At 39.1% G+C, this 22,500-nt stretch overlaps 2 protein-coding genes across 2 annotated transcripts; both read right to left on the bottom strand.

The window, feature by feature from the left end:
- Window positions 1–3,604: 3,604 nt before the first annotated feature.
- Window positions 3,605–4,483, bottom strand: LOC138055905 (histamine H2 receptor-like). Its single transcript, XM_068901772.1, has one exon. It carries the CDS (start codon window positions 4,481–4,483, stop codon window positions 3,605–3,607), a length of 879 nt encoding a protein of 292 aa, XP_068757873.1.
- Window positions 4,484–10,513: 6,030 nt separating this feature from the next.
- On the bottom strand, window positions 10,514–11,703 carry LOC138057928 (melanocortin receptor 4-like). The gene has a single exon (XM_068903834.1). It carries the CDS (start codon window positions 11,518–11,520, stop codon window positions 10,660–10,662), a length of 861 nt encoding a protein of 286 aa, XP_068759935.1. The 5' UTR covers window positions 11,521–11,703; the 3' UTR covers window positions 10,514–10,659.
- Window positions 11,704–22,500: the final 10,797 nt, after the last annotated feature.

Here is a 22,500-nt window from a genome sequence, read left to right as displayed (position 1 = left end):
CTCAGTTAATATCAGTTACATTTGTATGGTTGCATGCAAGAACCAAGCCTGACTTCCCTTTTTGCAATTTGCCTGAGTGGAGTGTCGAATCACGAAAGTCAGTGGTTGCATTTACATATATCTTTAGTGAGTAGTATCGTAAGATATTTTTACGAGTCTCGCTGTATTTTGACAAGCCCGTACAGGGCAATTCAAAGTACAAGAGACGGGTAAAAATATTGCACGCATCTACACAGTAAAATGGTCTAAGGTATTTATTATCAAGCTTTTTTGCACTATATTTCTAGCAAGTGAATTGTAAACAACCGAGAACGTGTGACAGATTTGGACGTCACAGCCAACACCTCAACTAGTCAAACCGGTTTGCTATTGTACAAATATCGCAGAGTATTTGTACTTGTTTTGTGCGTTTTCTGTACAATAACTAATACAAATGGATAATTATGTCTTTCACGGTTTATGTGTATTATGTCGACAAAAGATGAAAGAGAACATCCACTCCAACAAATAAGTAACGTTAAATCACGGGAAACACTATTTACAGTAAAGGTTGTTTGAAATTTTTTCAAAGAAAGCGTTTGTATCTGAAAAAAAAAAAAAAAAAAAGAAAAAAGTTTTTCAGAACCGGTGATTTTTGTTTTCAAATTTCGACGTGTCACAATTGCCTATTGTTGTAATACAAATCCTCCTTGAGCCAGAACATTAGGGAAAGCTGCTGCATTATCCATAATTTTTTAACAACCCCAAGATAAGTTGAACGTTTGAAATAGGCACGTAGTATAAGAATAAACGTAGAATAGGATTGTAGAATAAATAGATAAAGAAATGTATCTAGCGATGAATAGTTTAACGTCAAGTGGACGTTGCCGATACGTGAGTTCTGTGTTGTTCGAATTCGTGTTTCTTTGACAGTCAGTGGTGTCATGACAATTCACTAGTCTTCAGTTGTCATAACTCTCACCCTTCCCTCCTTATTCCACACTTTCAAACAACTTTCTAAATCGTTAGCGGATAAATTAAGTGTCTTTTTTACGTACGATTGACCGTGGATTTCGATCGGTTTTTGTGGTAGTGCACTGTAAGTGAACTACCATAAACATTTAAAACAAAAAACAAATTCAATTTAGAAAAACAATAACCCGGTGTCTTGCTATCATTTTGACACAGATGTATCCTTTGTTTCGCGAGTAAACACGTAAGGTAATATGATCACGGCGTCCTCTGAATTCGATGTGACTTTCGATTTTGCGATTTACTTGTGCAGCCAGAAGTACAATAGAAAAATTGAACATGGCAAAAATCCCCGAAAATGTCTACCCCTGATGGTAACTTTTCATATTCGCGATTCAAATTTTATTTTGTTTTCATGTCGCAAATTTTGTTGCTGATGGCTAATATTTCATTCTTGATGGACACTTCCTGAAAACTTCCTTCTGTTCTTCCTTAAAACTGTATATCAATATTTACTTACTTTTGCATCAATATTTGTTTTCCAAAAGCAGGCTAACATTTATTAAAGCTATACCTTGAGTAGTTCGCATTTTTGAGCGTTAACCTAGAATTTCTGGCACAAAGAGGTCTCCCATCCAGGTACTAACCCCGCCGGATAGGGTTTAACTTCACTGAACTTTTGTCTTACAAAGCTCCCAGACGCTTAGAGTGCACACTTAACCTTGAGGCGAAAATAAGTTCTAAAGGAACTTGAAAATGATTAACATGTCTGCCTCGAAGCCAATGTTTTCGATATTCCATTTTATTTTCTTCAATCGTTCTGAGTTGAGTATTTTCCTAGTCACCACTTCTCAAGGGGCTATATACCTAAGGCATCTACCATGGCACTATTATGATTTACCAAACCGAAACAAAATCGTGTACTATTAGGGCTACATATTACGCAAATACAACTTGAATCTCTTGCAAGACAAAACGCAGCTCAGTGGACAATGTGGCATAAAGTGCTGTGTTACTGCTCTACCACATATACGCATTGCGTGTCTATTTTTCATCAATGACACCCAAACATTCGGCCTCTGCATATAAGAACAAGTCTTCGCCGGGAACTCTTAAGGCGCGTTCTTTTGGTGCGATTCCGGAAGAGGAATACACGGAGTAGACGGTATTCGTGTTCTTTTGGGACCTATTCCGCTTTCGGAATAGTGTCATTGATGAAAAATAGGCATGCAATGCGTACGTGTGGTAGAGCAGTAACACAGCGCTTTATTCCACATTGTCCATTGAGCTGCTCCCGATAACACAATGAACGGAATGACCGGAATACGATTCACTCGGAATAGAGGACTTTTTTCCCTCCTCTAGACACCGGGGGGAGCTGGGAGAATTCTCGGCAGTTATGAAAACCCTCGACCACGTCTCGGGTTTACATAACTGTCTCGAATTCTCGCAACTCCCCCTCGTGTTTTGATGAGGCTATGTAAAAATGGAAAAGGTCCTCTATTGCTAAAATCTACATCTTTTAATCCGAATAAACAATATACCTACAAGAATAAGTAAAGACTAATTAAACCGCCTATAAAATGATCAATCATTGCGTGTCTACTACCTGAGGGATGGAATAATATCGTTTCCTGGGTTTTTTCGACATCTCGTTTCCAAAACAACAAAATAGTGTGGTTAACGAGTGATTGAATATGATTATTTCAACTTACTTGAAATTGCATGATCGAAAAACAAGACGATGAGCCTTGTACGTTTGACCATGCGTAAGGATAGTTAAACGCGCCCAATAGAAACGAAATGGAAGACAGTCGGTTTCATTGCCAATGAAATTGGTTAATGTCTTTGGAGGTCCTCCTGCGTGTCTTTTGTATTCCTGTATGGTCCTGACAGGGACAACCTTGGTTCCCCTTCGATCGGAGAAAGGATATTATCCCGCTTTAGTCATCAACTGGAGTTGTCTTCCGTAGTCTACAATAAAATTCCACGTGGCTTTGCAGTAGCTAGTTTAAGTGGAGCTATGATCCTCGCACGTTTGAATCCGTGACCTCGCAATACCGGTGCGACGCTTTAACCAACTGAGCTATGAAGCCACTGACGTTGGGAGCTGGTGATTTTTGAGTTCTTTAAGCAATTTCAAAAATTGCGTTCATAATTGCGAGGAACATAGCTTTACTTGATTTTATATGCGCAGTTTATATATGATCCATTTCATATACCATTTCATCGTTGATTCATTCCTCACGGGAACATTGGAAGTCACAAATGACCAGCTCCCAACGTCAGTGGCTTCATAGCTCAATTAGTTAGAGAATCGCACCGGTATCGAGCGGTCATGGGTTTAAACCCTGTTTAAGTCCTGAATTTTTCACTGAAAACAGAAACTGCGTTCATCACTGCGAGGATCATAGCGTTACTTGATTTCATATCCGTAGTTCATATATGATCCATTTCTTATACCATTTCATATTAGCTATTTTGTTGCTTCCATTTAAATAAGCTGCTTTTAAGACTGTAGAGTTAATTTGAATTTTTTTGTATTTTACAGACTCCCTGCATGACAAGCTCCAGTCCTAAAAACCGCTACGTGTTTGTTGTAAACTGTTTTTACTCTCGTACTAATTTTTATTTACGAGTTAGTTTGACTTACTCAAACGACGGAATTCGTCGATCTTGCTTCCTTGGCACGAAACACTTGTAGCATTGCATTTCTTAACTCAGGAACTCTCCAACCATATAAAAATGGATTTAAAGCCGAGTTCATGAAGACAACTGTGCTGGCAAGAGACCTGCCAAGAAGATCCTCTCCTCTTTCACGGGCTAAATTAATTATGTAAACAAGGAGATAAGGAGAGTAGCAAATCGCGAGCACAATAAAGAATATAAATGCACTGAAGGCAGATTTTTGAAGGGTGGCCATACTTGCGGCGGCATTTGCTCCCTCAAACGCGCGAGCCTGATTCTGAATTTCTATTCGATGACGCCGAACAATTTTGAAAATGGTCGCGTGACATGTAACGGAGATACAAAACCCGATAAATATCCAAGAGGCAATTGAAGGTAAACGAATTCTTTCCTCCCAAATCTGGATGGTTCCTCCTACTACACAAACTGCCCAAATCGTTAGAACAATACAAGTAACTCTCCTAACAGTAACGATGCTGGGATACTGCAGCGGCTTCAGAATGGCAATGAGTCTGTCAAGACTGGTTCCTGCAATTATGCCTAGGGACACTCCGCAGAGAGAGAAAGCAATGGTCTTAGAGACTCTTCCAAACATTACTTTCAGTCTCTCTGACCGAGTGTACAAGTTAAGAAAGCTACGTGCTATAAAAAGAGGTTGTGCGATCAAACCAACAGCTAAATCAGTTGACGCCAGACCACATAGTAAAAGGATAGAGGGCGAACGAAGCGTCGGCTTTCTCCACACTGCGTACAGCACAAGCATATTTCCAATGGTCGCTGTGAAAGCAAGTACAATGTTTACAACACAGTTTACTAACATGATTGCACTTTCTTCTTTTTCCATCTTTTCTTCAAGTCTGAATTTAACCAACACCGAGTAGTCTCAGCAATGATCTTCTTTGTTTCTGATCCTTTCACGGAAATCTGCAAATCTTTTCTTTCACATTCAAGTTATTTTCAAAAGCTTACGCTTGGTTTAAGAGCTAAACAGTCTGCAATATGATCCTTTCTATCGAAAGCTGCCTTAACTCCGTGACTGCTTAAGCTACTCATGCAGCCGCTTTCGGAAATTTTGAAAAAGATAAATATTGACACTCCCTGCGAAACACGTCATACACCACGTCATTTTAGTATTATTTTGTTTCGTTGAAAATTGACCATTTTGGCCTCGCTTTTAAACGTAAAATTCGAAAGATGTTTAACGTTGAACGAGGGCGAAAGGGTCAATTTGTAATTAAACTAGAGAATTTTGAAATGACGGCCACTTTTAAATAAGATGTATTGTAAGCTTTCACTTTCCGGAATTAGCACATACCATGGTAATGTAATTAAATGTGGCGTGAAATTGTATTTGAAAGAAAAAAAAACAAAAAACAAAACAAAAGATATAACCATCTTTTTACTTCTCTTCAACTTTGTGTTTCGCCTACAAGTTATGGTTTACGGTTTTTGGAATGCAAACAACCAGTTTCAATATTTCTGTGGACTTTTTGAGGGTTTTGGTATCTAAATACACTGCCATTTTCTGCGTGTACAGAAGTGATAGCTGGAATAGGAAGTTTCTCTCAAATATCACAATTGTCAATGTAATGGACGGCTAATATCTCGAGAGCTGGTATCCAGCTCATAGGGACTTGTTGCGAGTTATCAGTTGTAACAAGTGGTCTGGCTTTATGCGATGAGAACCACAGTTGTCTTCGCAAATTCGTGGAATAGTCTTAAAGCAAGTTAAAGTCAATGCCGTAGTTTTCCAGATGCTGTCCTGAAATGAATATTCAAATGTCATGCATTTGTCATTCATTGAGTCGATGTTTTTTATTTATTTATTATTTTTTTTTATTTTTCTTTTTAATATGGAACACGTAGAGCGTAATTCAATAGTTTACTGAAACGTTTTTTTGCCTCTTTCGATGGTAGAGCAAAATAGAGGTCTTAATCTCGACACGTTTGTTGGGCCGACTTCGTCATAAAGAGGCTACTGAAATGCAACTTGTTTTGCCTGGCATACACTTTTCTCCACAGCAGCAGTGAACTGGTTCTTTTCTGATTTTAAAGCAAACCATTTTAAAGTTTTTATTTTTATGGAACTCAATAACTGGGAAATGAAACCCAACAGCTATTACACCTTCGAACATCTGCTTCCCTAATTCTCCGGTTAAACATGAAACGTTAGTGATGTATAGGTGTATTGGTTGTTTAAACACAGTCAAATTATTTCTTAACTTTCAGGCTACCGAGATGCATCTTGCTTTGCCCCCTAGCTGGCATACACTTTTCTCAACAGCAACGGTTAATTGGTTATTTTCTGATTTTAAAGCAAACCATTTTTAAGTTTTATACTCATGGAACTCGATAACTGGGAAATAAAACTCAACAGTTATTACACCTTCGAACATCTGATTCCCAAATTCTCCGGTTAAACAAGAAACGTTAGTGATGTATAGGTGTATTGGTTATTTAAACACAGGCAAATTATTTCTTAACTTTCAGGCTACTGAGATGCATCTTGTTTTGCCTGGCATACACTTTTTGCAACAGCAACGGTTAATTGGTTATTTTCTGATTTTAAAGCAAACCATTTTTAAGTTTTATACTCATGGAACTCGATAACTGGGAAATAAAACTCAACAGTTATTACACCTTCGAACATCTGCTTCTCTTATTCTCCGGTTAAACAAGAAACGGTAGTGGTGTATTAGTGTATGTGTTAATTTAAACACGGGCAAATTATTTCTTAACTTCCAGGCTACCGAGATGCAACTCGTTTTGCCTTCATGCACTTCTCTCAACAGCAACGGTGAATTGGTTATTTTCTGAGATAAACTAAAAATAGAGCCAGGATCCGAGCCAGGATCCGAGCAAGGATCCGAGCTAGGATCCGAGCTAGAATCCTCCCTTTGTGCGCCCAGGCTGTTTGCCCCTTTGGTTTTTCCCGCCATTTTGATCACCTTATTTGATTCCTCTTTTTGCAAAGATGGGGGCAAGTAGAGGTGAGCCTGTGCAAATCGCTGTTGTTTAAGTTTGAATGGCCCTTTTGTTTGCTGTCCCGATCTTGGGACGAACATCGGGCATAAAGGGCAAGTCTCGACTTGAATAAATACATAAACTATGGTGCTATCCAAAAAAAATCAAGAGTTCGCTTCCTACGCGTTACTCCACATGACTTGTGAATTGTATTATATTTTTAGTCCAGGGCCTCTCTCAATTCCAGCCTTGTGGCTGAATGGGCCACCCTGGGGAAATAAAATTTACCTTTCCTTACCTTACCTTAAAAAAGAGGAAACACAAACAAGGAAACCTGGTTATGTGATATGTCATCTTAAAAATAGCGGAGAAAGATCATTGTAGCTCGAATCCTGGCTGGAATCCTGGCTCTGATCCTAGCTCGAATCCTGGCTCGGATCCTGGCTCGAATCCCAGCTCGAATACTGGCTCGAATCCGTGCTCGAAGTTTACGTATCCTCTCATTTTGTTGCTATCCATTTTACTTTAAAAATAAACAAGGATCAATTGCGAGGGCGGTAGATATAGTAGTCGACATTTAATTGTTCAAAGATTCAAAATCTTCTCCCTGGCTTTTATTCTTTTGTCTTGATTTTAGATCCACGCATCACATGTACATTCTAGCAATCTCCAATTGAAAGCTTTTCCGACACTTACTGAGTGTTTGCTAAGTTTTTCTGAGTGCTTATACAGCCCCAGTCTTATTATCTGAATTCTAATAAGGAATATTTTTCATTTCACGCACTCTGTACCCTTTGAGTCATTTTACAGTCTACGTAAGTGCAAAGGTGATTTTTCCATGTGTTGATATTCTGTGTTTATACAGTCCATTGAAAAATGTGAGCCCGTCTGGTTATCTTTATCAACTCATATTCAAATATAACATATATTTTCTATAGTGCTTTTTTCGACAATCTCAACTTGACAGTATTATGAATAAAAGAGTGCAATATGGAACTCCACGGGGCACTCCAGAATATTCAGCTAATGCAAAATATTTTAATCTATGCCGCCTTTACATTCGAAGCAACAAAATTAACGACCAATTAATATTAATACGAGACGACTTATCTTTTGCCATATGTCTCAACTTGAGTCCTTCAAAAAGCTATGGGGAAAACACTCTCTAAAATAAAGTTTGTTTGAATATTTTTTTGTGGTAGTGCGCTGTAAGTGAAAGTGCTCTACACACTATGTCACCGGGTTGTATGAGTATAAGCGTGTAAGGTGACAATAGGCCCGCAGCGCGTGCATAACTCACGAACATAAATAGGTCTGTTGAAATCATGCTTGAGTTTCAACAAAATGAGCTCCAAAATTGGCAAGGATTTGTGACGCTGATGAATAATAAAGCAGCTGCTATTTCCAAAACGATGGAATTACCTGGTGATAAATAACCTTATCTAGGAGAGTAAATTTTGGACTTTGCCGAAACAATGGTCAACCTCAAGAGATGAGCTAATGTGATCTTTGTGTTGCATTCGCACATTTCTTGTCAATCTTTAAAACACTTAATTGAAAGAGAAAAAAACAAAGTAACAAAACAAAAACCCGGGTTTTGCCATCATTTTGACACAGATGTATCCCTTGTTTTGCGAGTAAACGTGAAAGGCAACATGAAAACGGCGCAGATGAATTCGATGTCACTTTCGATTTTGCGATTTACTTGAGCAGCCAAAAGTACGATAAAAAAATTGAACGTAGCAAAATCTCCCAGAATGATTTTCGCCAAAAGTGATTTTGTATATTCTCTGTTCAAGATGTATGTTGTTTTCACATCGCAAATGTTGTTGCTAATGCCAAAAATTATATTTGATTCTCGCTCGTCACTTCCTGAAAACTTGCTTCTGCTCTTCCTACAAACTGTGTATCAATATTTACTTACTTTTGCATCAATAATTGTTTTCCAAAAGCAGGCTAACAATTATTAAAGCTATACCTTGCTTAGTTCGCATTTTTGATTGTTAAACTAGAAATTCTGGCAAAAAGAGGTCTCCCATCCAGGTACTAACCCCACAGGACAGGGTAAAACTTTGGTGAACTTTTGTCTTACAAAGCTGCCAGACGCTTAGAGTGCACACTTAACCTTGGGGGGAAAAAGAAGTTCTAAAGGAACTCGAAAATGATTAACATGTCTGCCTCGAAGCCAATGTTCTCGATTCCATTTTATTTTCTTCAATCGTTCTGGGTTGAGTATTTTCCTAGTCACCACTTCTCAAGGGGCTATTTACCTAAGCCATCTACCATGGCACTATTATGAATTACCAAACCAAAACAATATCGTGTACTATTAGGGCTACATATTACGCAAATTTAACTTGAATCTCTTGGAAGACAAAACGCAGCTCAGTGGAGAATATGGAATAAAGCATTGTGTTACTGCTTCACCACACATACGCATTGCGTGTCTATTTTTCATCAATGACACCCAAACATTCGCCCTCTGCATATAAGAACTAGTCTTCGCCCCTAACTTTTAAGGCGTGTTCTCTTGGTGCGATTCCGGAAGAGGAATACACGGAATAGACGGTATTCGTGTTCTTTTGGGACCTATTCCGTTTTCGGAATGAACGGAATACTATTCTGCTCCCGATAACACAATGAACGGAATGACCGGAATACGGTTCACTCGGAATAGAGGACTTTTTACCCTCTTTTACATAGCCTCATCTAAAGACCCCGGAGAGGTGGGAGAATTCTCGACCACTTCTCGGGTTTACATAACTGTCTCGAATTCTCGCAACTCCCCCTCGTGTTTTGATGAGGCTATGTAAACACGCAAAAAAGTCCTCTATTGCTAAAATCTAGATGTTTCAGTCCGAGTAAAAAATATAATAAGTAAAGACTTATTAAACCGCCAATAAAATGATCAATAATTGCGTGTCTACTATCCAAGGGATGGAATAATATCGTTTCCTGCGTTTCTAAAACAACAAAATAGTGTGGGTGACGAGTGATTGAATATGATTATTTTAACCTACTTGTTAAAGAAATTGCATGATCGAAAAACAAGACGATGAGCCTTGTACGTTTGAACATGCGTAAGGATAGTTAAACGCGCCCAATAAAAACGAAAGGATAGACATTTGATTTGATTGCGAATGAAATTGGTTAATGTCTTTGGAGGTCCTCCTGCGTGTCTTTTGTATTCCTGTATGGTCCTGACAGGGACAACCTTGGTTCCCCTTCGATCGGAGAAAGGATATTATCCCGCTTTAGTCATCAACTGGAGTTGTCTTCCGTAGTCTACAATAAAATTCCACGTGGCTTTGCAGTAGCTAGTTTACGTAGAGCTATGATCCTCGCAGTTATAAACGCAATTTTGGCAAATTGCGTAAAGAAGCCTGAAAAATTCAGGATTTCAACAGGGTTTGAACCCGTGACCTCGCGATACCGGTGACACGCTCCAACCAACTGAGCTATGAAGCCACTGACATTGGAAGCTGGTCATTTGTGAGTTCTTCACGCAATTGCAAAAATTGCGTTCATAACTGCGAGGATCTTAGCTTCACTTGATTTCATATGCGCAGTTCATATATGATCCATTAATGTCCTATACCATTTCATCGTTGATTCATTCCTCACGGGAACATTGGAACTCACAAATGACCAGCTCCCAACGTCAGTGGCTTGATAGCTCACTTGGTTAGAGAGTCGCACCAGTATCGCGAGGTCACGGGTTCAAACCCCGTTGAGGTCCTGAATTTTTTAGGCTTCTTTACGTAATTGCAAAAACTGCGTTCATAACTGCGAGGATCATTGCTTCACTTGATTTCATATCCGTAGTTCATATATGATCCATTTCATATACCATTTCACAGTAGCTATTTTGCTGCCTCAATTTAATTAAGCTGCTTTTAACGCTGTTGAGTTAATTTGAATGCTTGTATTTTACAGACTCCCTGCATGACAAGCTCCAGTCCTAAAAACCGCTATGTGTTTGTTCTAGTGTGTTTTTACTCTCGTACTAGTTTTTATTTACGAGTTAGTTTGACTTGGTCAAACGACAGAATTCGTCTATCTTCCTTCCTTGGCGCGAAACACTTGTAGCATTGCATTTCTTAGCTTAGGTACTCTCCAACCATATAAAAATGGATTTATAGCCGAGTTCATGAAGACAACTGTGATGGCAATAGACCTGCCAAGAAGATCCTCTCTTCTTTCACGGGCGAGATTAATTATAAAAACAAGAAGATAAGGAAAGTAACAAATCGCGAGCACAATGAAGAATATAAATGCACTGAAGGCAGATTTTTGAAGACTAGCCATACGTGCGGCGGCATTTGCTCCCTCAAACGCTCGTGCCTGAATTTGAATTTCTATTCGATGACGCCGAAGAATTTTGAAAATGGTCGCGTGACATGCAATGGTAACACAAAACCCGATGAATATCCAAGAGGCAATTAAAGGTAATATAATTCTTTCCTCCCAAATCTGGATGGTTCCTCCTACTACACAAACTGCCCAAATCGCTAGAACAATACAAGTAACTCTCCGAACAGTAACAATGCTTGGATACTGCAGCGGCTTCAGAATGGCAATGAGTCTGTCAAGACTGGTTCCTGCAATCATGCCTAGGGACACTCCGCAGAGAGAGAAAGCAATGGTCTTAGATCCTCTTTCAAACGTTACTTTCAGTCTCTCTGATCGAGTGTACAAGTTAAGTAAGCTACGTGCTATAAAAAGAGGTTGTGCGATCAAACCAACAGCTAAATCAGTTGACGCCAGACCACATAGTAAAAGGATAGAGGGCGAACGAAGCGTCGGCTTCCTCCACACTGCGTAAAGCACAAGCACATTTCCAATGGTCGCTGTGAAAGCAAGTACAATGTTGACAACACAGTTTACTAACATGAATGCATTTTCTTCTTTTTCCATTTCTTCTTCGAGTCTGAATTTAACCAACACCGAGTAGTCTCAGCAATGATCTTCTTTCTTTCTGATCTTTTCACAGAAATCTGCAAATATTTCCTTCCACGTTCAAGTTATCTTCAAAAGCTTGTGCTTGGTGAAAGAGCTAAGCATTCTGCAATATGATCCTTTCGATCGAAAGCCGCCTTAACTCCGTGACAGCTAAAGCTACTCGGCGGCTGTCGGAAAAACTCAAAAAGATAAATATTGACACGTCGTACACTTTACTCCAAAATAGCGGCTATTTTAGTATTACTTTGTTTCGTTGCAAATTGGCAATTTAAGACTCGTTTCGAAAGAGCTTTTAACGTTGAACGAGGCCGAAAGTTTCAATTTTCAATTAAACTAGAGAATACTGAAATGACGGCCACTTTTGAAAAAGCTTGCAATTTCCGCAATTAGCACATACCAGGACAATGCAATTAAATGTGGCGCAATATTGTATTTGAAAGAAAAATGAATAACAAACAAACAAAAAAAAGAAAAACAAAACAAAACAAACGAAAACAAAACTAAATCGCTTGCCACAGGTGCAGCACGATTACTTTTCCTCTTTTAGCCATTAAAAAATTACAGTGCCCCTGTGATATAAAAAATCACTTTCTTCAGAATTTGAAATTGTGTTTGCTTAACACCTGACTGGCAAAATTTTGAGCTTTGATTTTTATCCAAATTGATTTGCTTTCATTTCAGTTTACAGTGTCCCCAATTAGTGCTCCAGCGCCATAACGACTAGCCACTTAAATAAAGTTCCATTCCTTTCCTTTCCTTTCCTTTTTCCGTTGGTTCCAGGGAAAAGAGACGTCAGAAGCTCACTGGCTTAAAATTTTAGCGTATGAATGCAGAGTATAAAATATGCAAAAACGCGAGTTTAAAAGATCTGAAAGCCCAAACTCCCGTGCTGCATAAAAATTATGCGGCATATAAATTATTTTCATCTTAAACTAGTTAGCCTTTGGTAGCTTCTGGTCGTTGCTGTGTGGTTAATTGCGTTGGATGGAGTAGAACAAAATTGTTGGGTGTTTTGTGACTCGAGTGTCTGTATACGCAAGGCATCCGAACACGAGCGTGTTCAATTTGGTCGCCGTGTTAAATGAGCCCTACTGTATTTGTATCGTCATGGATTTTTCGTCCAAGCAATAACTTCATGCGCTTCTTTGATCTTCTTCTTCTCTCGCAATCGAGTGTGTAGCATCGTTTAGAAGAAAAAAATACTTCCCGTAAAAACAACGATTCCGTAACGTCTTCTTACTAAAGAAGCTGTTACCGATCACTCGGAAATGCTGTTAATTTTTGTTGCAGTTCTTTATGTGGGGCAAGTTGATCGATGTATGTTACTCCGGGCAAAGTTAGGCGCGGTACGTACGATTGGTGCAATGTTTGCTTCAGAAATCAAACTTTAAAACAAAATAATAATGCAAGGCTGGTTGTACGGCTGTGAGGATATACATATGTTATTCACCGGCTGGGAGGTCCGTATAGGGAAAAAAATGTGCCCGAGGTCTTGAGTACGGCCCGAGGCCGCAAATATCTATAAAGGACTGACCTACGCTGAATACAATGAAACGGTGAATAACGTATTTATTTTTTTTGCTAAACTGTTTTTCTGAAAAATAAAGGCAGGCAAACTGGTTTCCAAAAATTCTTCTGTGCGCTCTACGTCGCACTGTCACAGTTGAAATTAACTTATAACTGAAAAAAGTGCTCCGTTCGCAAAGCTCAGAGAGAAAATGATAGATAACGATAAAACAGAACTTCAACTATTCTCTTGGTGTAATAAATATAATAAAAAAAAAAACAAACTTTATATTCCATAGCAAGCACAGAGAAACGTGTTAAACAAACTAAACAATGATGTTTGAAAAATTCGTACAAACAGGAGAATAATGCTCTACGTATTAAAATTCTTTGTCTTGTTGAAAATGAAAACGAAAGTTCTTAAGACAGGAGGAAAAATTTTAGTGGAAAATACTCAAAACATCTGTCTCTACCCTCATATCTCATTATTTGAGCTCTCTGTGCTGTTAGTCGTTTTAGTTCAACGGCATGTCAAGAAAACCAGCAACTTGAAAACAGCAAACCAGCAAAGTGTTTTTAACACTTCATGTGAATACTCGCCATGTTGAAGATCCCAGGCCTCTTATTCATCCTGCCTTTTTCCTTCTCTTTGCAACGAATTGTGGCTATTATTCCACTGCTTGAATTTATTTTATGAATTTTTTCCTCGTTTGCAAACGGTAGTAAGCGAAAATGTGCATTTTTTAGAGGTGTCGCCCCGTAGTGAAAGCGTTTTCAATTAGCAACAGTTTCAGTACGAAACAGATTTCGGACCTTGGTCCGTATCGTGAAAAAGCTGGACCGGCTACGAGCGCGCGATTAGCCAATCAGATTCAAGGATTTAGGATTCCGAGGGAGGCTTGGGAAGAGGAGAGAAAGAAGGGACCACACCCGTTGCTGTCGCCGACGCATTCAGAATCAACTAATTTGTTATTTTAAATAATCTAATTAGTGAAAGTGATATGACAGATGGTTCCGCCTTTTTTATTGCTAATGTTAATAACACACAAATCATTACAGTAACGGCGTGGAAAAGTAGTGTGCATGTGCTTTTCGAAAGGAAAATCAAAACTACTGTATTTACGAAGGATTTAACCGCAAAGAAAAAAAAGAGTGGCATATTACTTTAAATTAATGAGCGGATTTGCTGAAAGCTGGCCTTGAAAAAGGTGTTTTGACGTTCGTCCACAAATGTATCAAGAACAATTGTTGCTGAAAAAACGTTTCAATTAAATGTTAGAAGACAGAGCGTGTTTTTCGAAAAATAACGTCGTCAAAAATAAAGAACAAATTGTTGTTTAGAACGGATGACTCGTCAATCATAAAATCTTAAGTCGGAAACAGAGCGTGTTCTTTTCAAATTCCAATACTTGTTTAGCATAACCTTTAAAGGCACGACTGTTCTTCTCGAAGGCAACTAATACATATCGTTCGGCCGAATCAGGTCTTCGTGAGGCTGCAAGGAGGAATAATACCACGATCCGATGGCGTTCTTCAGTGAGGCTGCAAGGGGAACGATTACAACGGTCCGATGGCGTTTAATGCAGATAGCTTCAAACGCTCGTACTTCTTTTCTTTTAATGTGATGTTGCTTAACAACCTCGTTCCCAGGTTCTGGGAGTAAAAGAGAGAGAGAGAGAGCCTGGAAACAAGGTTGGTCGCTTAAATCTAGAATTTCCATTCTATGATGATTTAACGCGTTGTGCAAAAGATCGATTTGGCTTGGTCCGCCATTTTGAAAAAAAGTCGAGACTGCGCAGAACGCCTAGAATTAACTGCTGAACTGTTGATTGGAAGCCAGAGCTTCTCTTTAGAAAGTAAGCTGAATCGTGGCTCCCACTTGGCAACGAGGGTCGCAAAGGAGTTTAGGAAAGTGGAAAACGTAAGAGCTCTCGAATTAGGCGCTGGCCAACAGATTGCAGTACTGGGAACGATAATGCTCGGACCGTGAGTTGGAAATTACGTAGACCAATCACAAAGCTGACTCTAGATTCCGGAAGTGGACTTTTGATGAGAAAACTGCAAGAAGATTCCCTTCGTGTATTGGGCTGACTTAATTTCTTATCGAAGAGAAACTGGAGCGTATAATTTCATGCTTTGGCTTAGATGTTTTGCGGCCCTTCACAGAATGAGTTCGGTAAATATTCGTATGTTTGAAACATTTTGCTCCCGTGTGATTCAAACCTTTTGTGGCGCTTGCTTGGGATTGATATCATATTTACATTTCTTTCCGCGCTGTTTCGTTTGAATAACCCCATGTCTTGTAGTTTTTTCGGTTGAACTGATTTAAGGTCTACAAAAAATTTGGTTTTATCAACGGAGTTGATAATGTAAATGGCCACCGCACAGAGATTCTAAACCTGACGTTTCGAGCGTTAGCCTTTCGTCAGAGAGCGATTCGCTCTGACGAAGGGCTAACGCTCGAAACGTCAGCTTTAGTACGGTGGCCAATTTACATTATCAACCCCATTGATAAAACCAAATTTTGACTACTTCGTCCCCCGACGCATCAAGACCAAAGTTTCTTTAGAAACTACTGCCTCCTCATTGATTTAAGGTCTGCAAGAAACACTGAGTAAAAACGTATCGGTTCGCAACACAAAAACATTCAATCTATTGTTTGAGAGACGATCATCGCCGAAAACAGCCTTAAATTTTTATGCTTAAACGTAATGGATTTTTTTCAAGCTTTCTTTTCCGTACTATCCTAGTGGTGTTCATTCGCGCTTGAAGGTAATGGTTCTCGTGCAGTTCAAATACACCCGCAGTACTTTCATATTTGTATTAGAGTCATTAGAAACTAAAGTAGTTTTAATAAACATGGGTGTCAAATTACTCCTTATTTTGGCACGAAATTTCAGCTTTAATTTATGATTTCACATGTCAAATCACGATGTTGCCATAGCAAAAAGGCGTCTTAGGAACGTGATTTGTCACCCATTATATTAATAACTAATGCAATGGTCTACTCGTGAAATTTGGGAATATTTTCACGCGTGTTTTGTTCAAAATCAAATAATAATTTCCCGAGCCTTTTAAGATATTCCCTAACCATTTGATTATCGACAAAAATTTAACAAAATTACAGTACGCAAAAATTAAGCACGTTATGGAAAAATTTGTATTGCAGCGAAACGCGACAGCCACCACAATCATCTCTAGTCCAAATAGGCGACAGATGGGCTGGAAAATGAGCGAAAAAGCGACATCAGAACCCCCTTGGAAGGCCTCTTAAGTATAAAACTTAAAAATGGTTTGCTTTAAAATCAGAAAAGAACCAATTCACCGTTGCTGTTGAGAGAGAAGTGTATGCAAGGCAAAACAAGCTGCATCTCGGTAGCCTGGAAGTTAAGAAATAATTTGCCTGTGTTTAAATTAACAAATACACCAATACATCACTAACGTTTCTTGTTTAACCAGGAGAATTAGGGAGCAGATGTTCGAAGGTGTAATAGCTGTTGAGCTGTATTCCTCGGTTATCGAGTTCCGTACGTATAAAGCTTAAAAATGGTTTGCTTTAAAATCAGAAAAGAACCAATTGACCGTTGCTGTTGAGAAAAGTGTATGCCAGGCAAAACAAGTTACATCTCGGTAGCCTGGAAGTTAAGAAATAATTTGCCTGTGTTTAAATAACCAATACACCAATACATCACTAACGTTTCTTGTTTAACCGGAGAATTAGGGAAGCAGATGTTCGAAGGTGTTGTAGTAGCTGTTGTAAGAGTTTTATTTCTCAGTTATCGAGTTCAGACGTCATAAAACTTTAAAAATGGTTTGCCTTTTAAAATCAGAAAAAGAACCAATTTCACTGTTCATGTGTACTGCTGCACTTGATGATTATCCGAAGTCATATCTGATACCATTTAATATACCATACTTGGATCGTTGATCATTTCCTCACGGAAACATTGGGAACTCACAAATGACCATCTCCCAACGTCAGTGGCCTCATAGCTCACACTTGGTTAGAGTGTCGCACCGGTATCACGAGGTCACGAGTTCAAACCTCGTTGAAGTCCTGGGGCCGGTTGCTCGAAGCCTGGTTAGCGCTGACCGTTGGTTAAGAGGTATGAAAACTTATAGGTTTCCATGGTATCTAACACTGGTTAGCGCTAACCATGCTTTGAGCAACCCGGCCCTGAAATTTTCAGGCGTCTTTACGCAATTTCAAAAATTGCGTTCATAATAACTGCAAGGATCATAGCTTTTCTTAAACTAGCTACTATAAAGCCACGTGGAATTTCATTGTAGACTACGGAAGACAACTCCAGTTGATGACGATACTACGCACTAAATTCAATCACAAATGTAACTATTATTAAAAAGAATCGTTTAAAGAACTGTTCAAAGGGTGTGGATTGTGTGCTTTAAGTCGTAGAATCGGTAACCACCTTTATAAGGCCGAGAACAAGGGCTGGTTTCTTGACCGTTTCAAAACATTTTTGGGACTTTTCCGGGTGTCAAACTTCCCACCGTATCTTACAAACGAAGACATTTTATGTCACCAAACTGCACAATCACAATGCACAACACAATGCAAACTGCACAATGTCGTGTTCTGAGTGTTGGTAAACATTTTCAACATTTGAAGAAACGACTGGCACTTTTCAATCGGCATTTGATCGGAGTAAATTTGAACTGCTTTAGTCTGCACACAAGGGCTTATTGGGGGTTCTCAGGAGTTCGAGCACCACACACGAGGAAAGGGAAAATCTTGCGCGTCACCCACGCGCCCCAACACCGGCCAAAGCACCAAAATAGCATGTTTTTTGTGGTGGATGAAACTTTTTTTCTAACCCACCTTTTTTATCATCATTTCTTCTGAAAGGAACATGACGGTTTGACTTTAGAAAGAAATTTCATTTCTTTGTATACAGGAAGATCATTGATCAAGGCAATTGGCAATGGAAACGGAGTATTCTTTTCATGTGTAGAACCATATAAATTCCGCAGCAGTTTAACCAATTTTCCATATTAGTAATTTACCGTAACTGGTATACTTTATGGAGTGTTTTCACGTGACGTCACGGCGGCCATGTTGGGTGTACCCAACTAATCCTCTGGGAATTGAGCTCTATTGTCATGCAAATGTTTTCTTTTGTTTCTGTGAAAAAAACGGGGTTACTGATCACGTGAGTGAAAGCACTCTATACACAGAATTGTCTAAAACCGAAAGTACTATAATAATCTTTGTTTGTCAACCCAATTTTTGAATAAGCATTATTTTTGTTTCCTCTTGGGACCACTGTAAGTCCCAAAAGAAACTGGAAACAATGCTTTTTTTAAAAATGGGGTGGACAAACAAAGAATATTATTGTAGTTTCCGTTTCGGGCAATACCAGTTCCTCTGGACTACACCACTTACGGCAATGATGATGTCACAAAAATAATAATAATCGTGTTGCACGCGCGACACGCATTTTAACACACACCTTTGCGGTACTCGTCATAACAACATCGTGAAGTCACCAAAATTTGAGGTTTTGACGACAATGTGAATCTTTCATTCTCTATCTTTACTCTGAAACCACACGTACCTTTTTTTTTTCTAGGATACTTCACCCACATTGTAGGATGTGAACGAGATGGAGTAATCGCGACAGAGATTATACAATACAATACAATACAATACAATACATACTTAATTGACCGCTCCCATAGGTGCTTTTCAGGGCCAATGGAACACAACGAAACAACAGAACAGAACCAGAAACAACAATTGTTAGGAATCCCAACTGGCCAGTTGGCTATTACAAGTGCAGCTGGGAAGTTGAACCAGGGACTACCAAGATTAAATTCAGCGAGTGGTCAGAGCGGGTCTTGAACCCGGGATCTCCGGATCTCAAGGCAAGCGCTCCAACCACTGGGCCACACTGCCTCCTTAGTTTTGCGCAAAGTTATATTTTGAGGTGAAAAACAATGAACGTGAGACGAATCATCTGTGTGGCTAAGATGCTCTTTATATCCTCTGGAACTGGTGTGTTGTTTGACCCCCAAAGGTGTGTAGCTACTTTGCATGATAATAGCAAATCCAATATGGCGGCCATCGTAAATGAGGTCTCTTGCCCAAAAGCTAAAATGCCATAATACTCTTTGTTTGTCAGTCCAAATTTTGAATGAGCATTGTTTTTGTTTTTCAAATTTGAGTGGACAAACAAAGAATATTATGGTATTTTTCGATTCGGGCAATACCAGTTCGTATGGACTACACCACTTACGGCAACGACAACGACACAAAATAATAATCACATATTTTTGCGGTTATTTGCCATAACAACATATCAAATTTCTTTTGATGTTCAAATATGCCAACCACAGTGTGGCCCAGTGGTTAGGGCGCTTGCCTTGAGATCCGGAGATCCCGGGTTCAAGACCCGCTCTGACCACTCACCATCCACGCACACAATTATCTCCCGCCACTTACCCACTTTACTAGAGATTATTATTTCAGTTAGTGGAGAGGAACCCCCTTCCTGTGATAATACTCTTTGTTTTTTTTGTTTTTTTTTTTTTTTCATTCAGGAGTGGACAAATAATATAAATAATATTATGGTATTTTTCCATTCGAGCAATACCAGTTCGTATGGACTACACCACTTACGGCAACGACAACGTCATAAAATAATAATCACATATCTTTGCGGTACAACATATTTTTAGCATAACAACGTCGTGAAGTCACCGAAATTTGAGGTTTTGACGACAACGTAAGTAGGCAACAGAAAATCTTTCATTATCTATTTTAACTCTGCAATCGCTCGTACCAATTTATTTTTAGGATACTTCGCCCACATTGTACGACGTGAACGAGATGGAGTAATCGCGAAACAGTTAGGATTACGCAAAGTTATATTTCGAGGTAACGTTTTCGGCGATGTCGCCGTCGTAGATCTTAAACACCCTATAGCGATATTTCTTGTTTTCAAACAATGACGTCACATTTCTTTTGATACTCAAAAATGGCAACCACAGAACAAAAGAAGTCATTGTTTCAACAGCCATTTAGCTTCTGGTTGGCATATCAATAACAATGGATGACGCCACGAGAAACACCGCTATTTCCAAAATCAGATGTAGTACGGAACATGATCCGGCTGAATAATTAAAAATAATTATTTTAAATCAAAAGGGAATCTCCACTCCTGGTAAAAAATAAGTTTAAACCGGAGGAAAAAATGTTTGCAATCAGTCTTCAAAACAAAGTGTTTGTATCAGAAAAAATGAATATGACTATCTGAATCGCAAATTTTCCTGCACTGCCATCTTGAATGATTGTGAAAATCTGATTGCACAACCGTAGTACGTCACAATTATTCGAGAACTTTGAAAACAAAAATAAGTGAGTTTTGAAATTCATTCATTTCGAATAAAAACGCTTTCTTTGAAAAATTCCAGAGAAATTTGATTGTACGCATTATTTCCTTTGGTTTAAAGCTAATTCTTTGTCGGAGTTGAGGGTCCCTTTCACAGAAAAGAAAGGGATAGCTAATGTAATTCAGGACACGTCACAAAAAATACAAAAAGTTACCAGACACATAAATTGCTCTCATCCGTAACACTTAAAAAACATGTCAACAGCGATTGACGACAAAAGCTATAACGCAAAGTACTTACGAGATGTAGAAGTCCGAAGAAGGTGGAGTATTTTAACCAACATAACTGGCTCGATTGACTGTTGGAACAACTTGGAATAGGACTCTGGTTAAATATCCCCCCACCCCCCCCCCCCCCCCCCCCCACAAAAAAAAAAAAAAAAAAAAAAAAAAAAAAAAGGAAAGAAGAAAATTTAGTGAAATGGCTTGAGCTTACACTGCACCTAAGTGAATGCAAATTTGGTCAAAGGCACAAAGTTTACCTCGAACTAATATCATTCCATGTTTGAGAATAATTAAATACGAGTTCCTTGTAGCAGTGTTTTGTCGCGTAATTTTTCTCAAAGAATTAAAATATACTAAAACAATTATTGATTTCAATTTTTATGATATCCTAGGGCTGGTTTACACAAACGACGTCTCCTTGGGAGCCATCTTTTGGGGTGTCACGCAATAGTCGACGCGTTGCGTGACGTCTCAAAAGACCTCTGGACCGTGACAATTCCACAAAAACCTAATCTAACAATTGTTGCTAAGCTAAGAAACATTCTATTTGGAAGCACACCGTCTTTAAACCAGGAACGTCTTTACCTCAAAATACTGAAAGAGTTGATCCAGCCGTTTTTGTAGCGATCTCCAGGCGATTGAAACTGCCCAGATGATTTCGGTACAGGAAGAGTCTTGCTAGTGGATAGGGGAAGAGTTGTGGATGCTGGAGTCTGGCAATGCGATGATGTGGTTGATGTTGCTAAGGGCGACGGTGCTACAGATGATGAAATCAATGTCAGCGTACAAGGACTGTCTTTCAAGTCCGATTTGTGGTTCTCAGCCTGAAAAGAAGTTCCCGCTAAGACTGCTTGCCGTACATTTGCTCTTTCTTCTTAAGTTATCAGCGAAGGTGTTGACGGTTAGTTAACAATTATTCCATGAGCGACTTCCGAGATGGCGGGGTTTCGCGCCGGCCATCTGAAGAGAGGCAAGAAAGGCCGCTTTTGCTGTTCAAGAGCTTTTAAGTGCAATCATGACAACTCTTTTCGGTTAAGAAGGTGTTGTTTTGGAACTCACCCCAGTCCTTTCGCAGAAAATGATCATTTGAAGCCAAAATTGCGTCTTTAGCATCCATTTATCATCGTGTTGCGAAGAAACGAGCACGGTGACCCACCATTTTAAATGGTTTTATTTACTCGTAATAGGTACACGGAAAACATATTTTAAGGAGAAAAAAAGTTGGATAGTAGAAGTTCTAGTACTTACCTATAAATCACGTGAAACTGCATTTGGAACCTGACACTGACTGCAAGGTGATGACTGTAACGGTCCAATTTGATTACATTTCTTAAAGATTATAGCCCGGACAAACAAGCAGGTTCAACAAATTTTTTTTAACAACAAATTTTCCGGTTGATCTAGTTTCGAACGCTTCTTGTGAAATTCGGTAAAAAACTCTTAGGATAAAGGGACTTAGAATAAAGGGCATACAGCGCGAATTGGTACTGAACGATGCTGTAGTTTTATACAAGCTCATGGTATTTGCTGCATTTCGAACACTATATTTGTTACAGACGCAGCAGCAGGAAAAGTAAAACCAGTAGTTGGCATGAGCGGAATTTTGTTCTTTCTTTATCATTTGCGGGTTATTTATCACAGTTTTGGAATTACGTGTAAAGGAAGCACTCCTGCGCAAATGACTCCAGAACTGGAGGTGTCGAATGCATGTAAAGTACACCAATACGTTCAATCGACAGTGCGCAACGTCAAGGAAAGTAATCAACTAAAGGAAGATGCGTCGACAAATGGT

The sequence above is a fragment of the Montipora capricornis genome, chromosome 7 (genome assembly GCF_036669925.1).
Source record: "Montipora capricornis isolate CH-2021 chromosome 7, ASM3666992v2, whole genome shotgun sequence".
Lineage (NCBI taxonomy): Eukaryota > Metazoa > Cnidaria > Anthozoa > Scleractinia > Acroporidae > Montipora > Montipora capricornis.
Note: the sequence above shows the minus strand (reverse complement) of the source record. Positions and strands in the feature narration are given on the sequence as shown.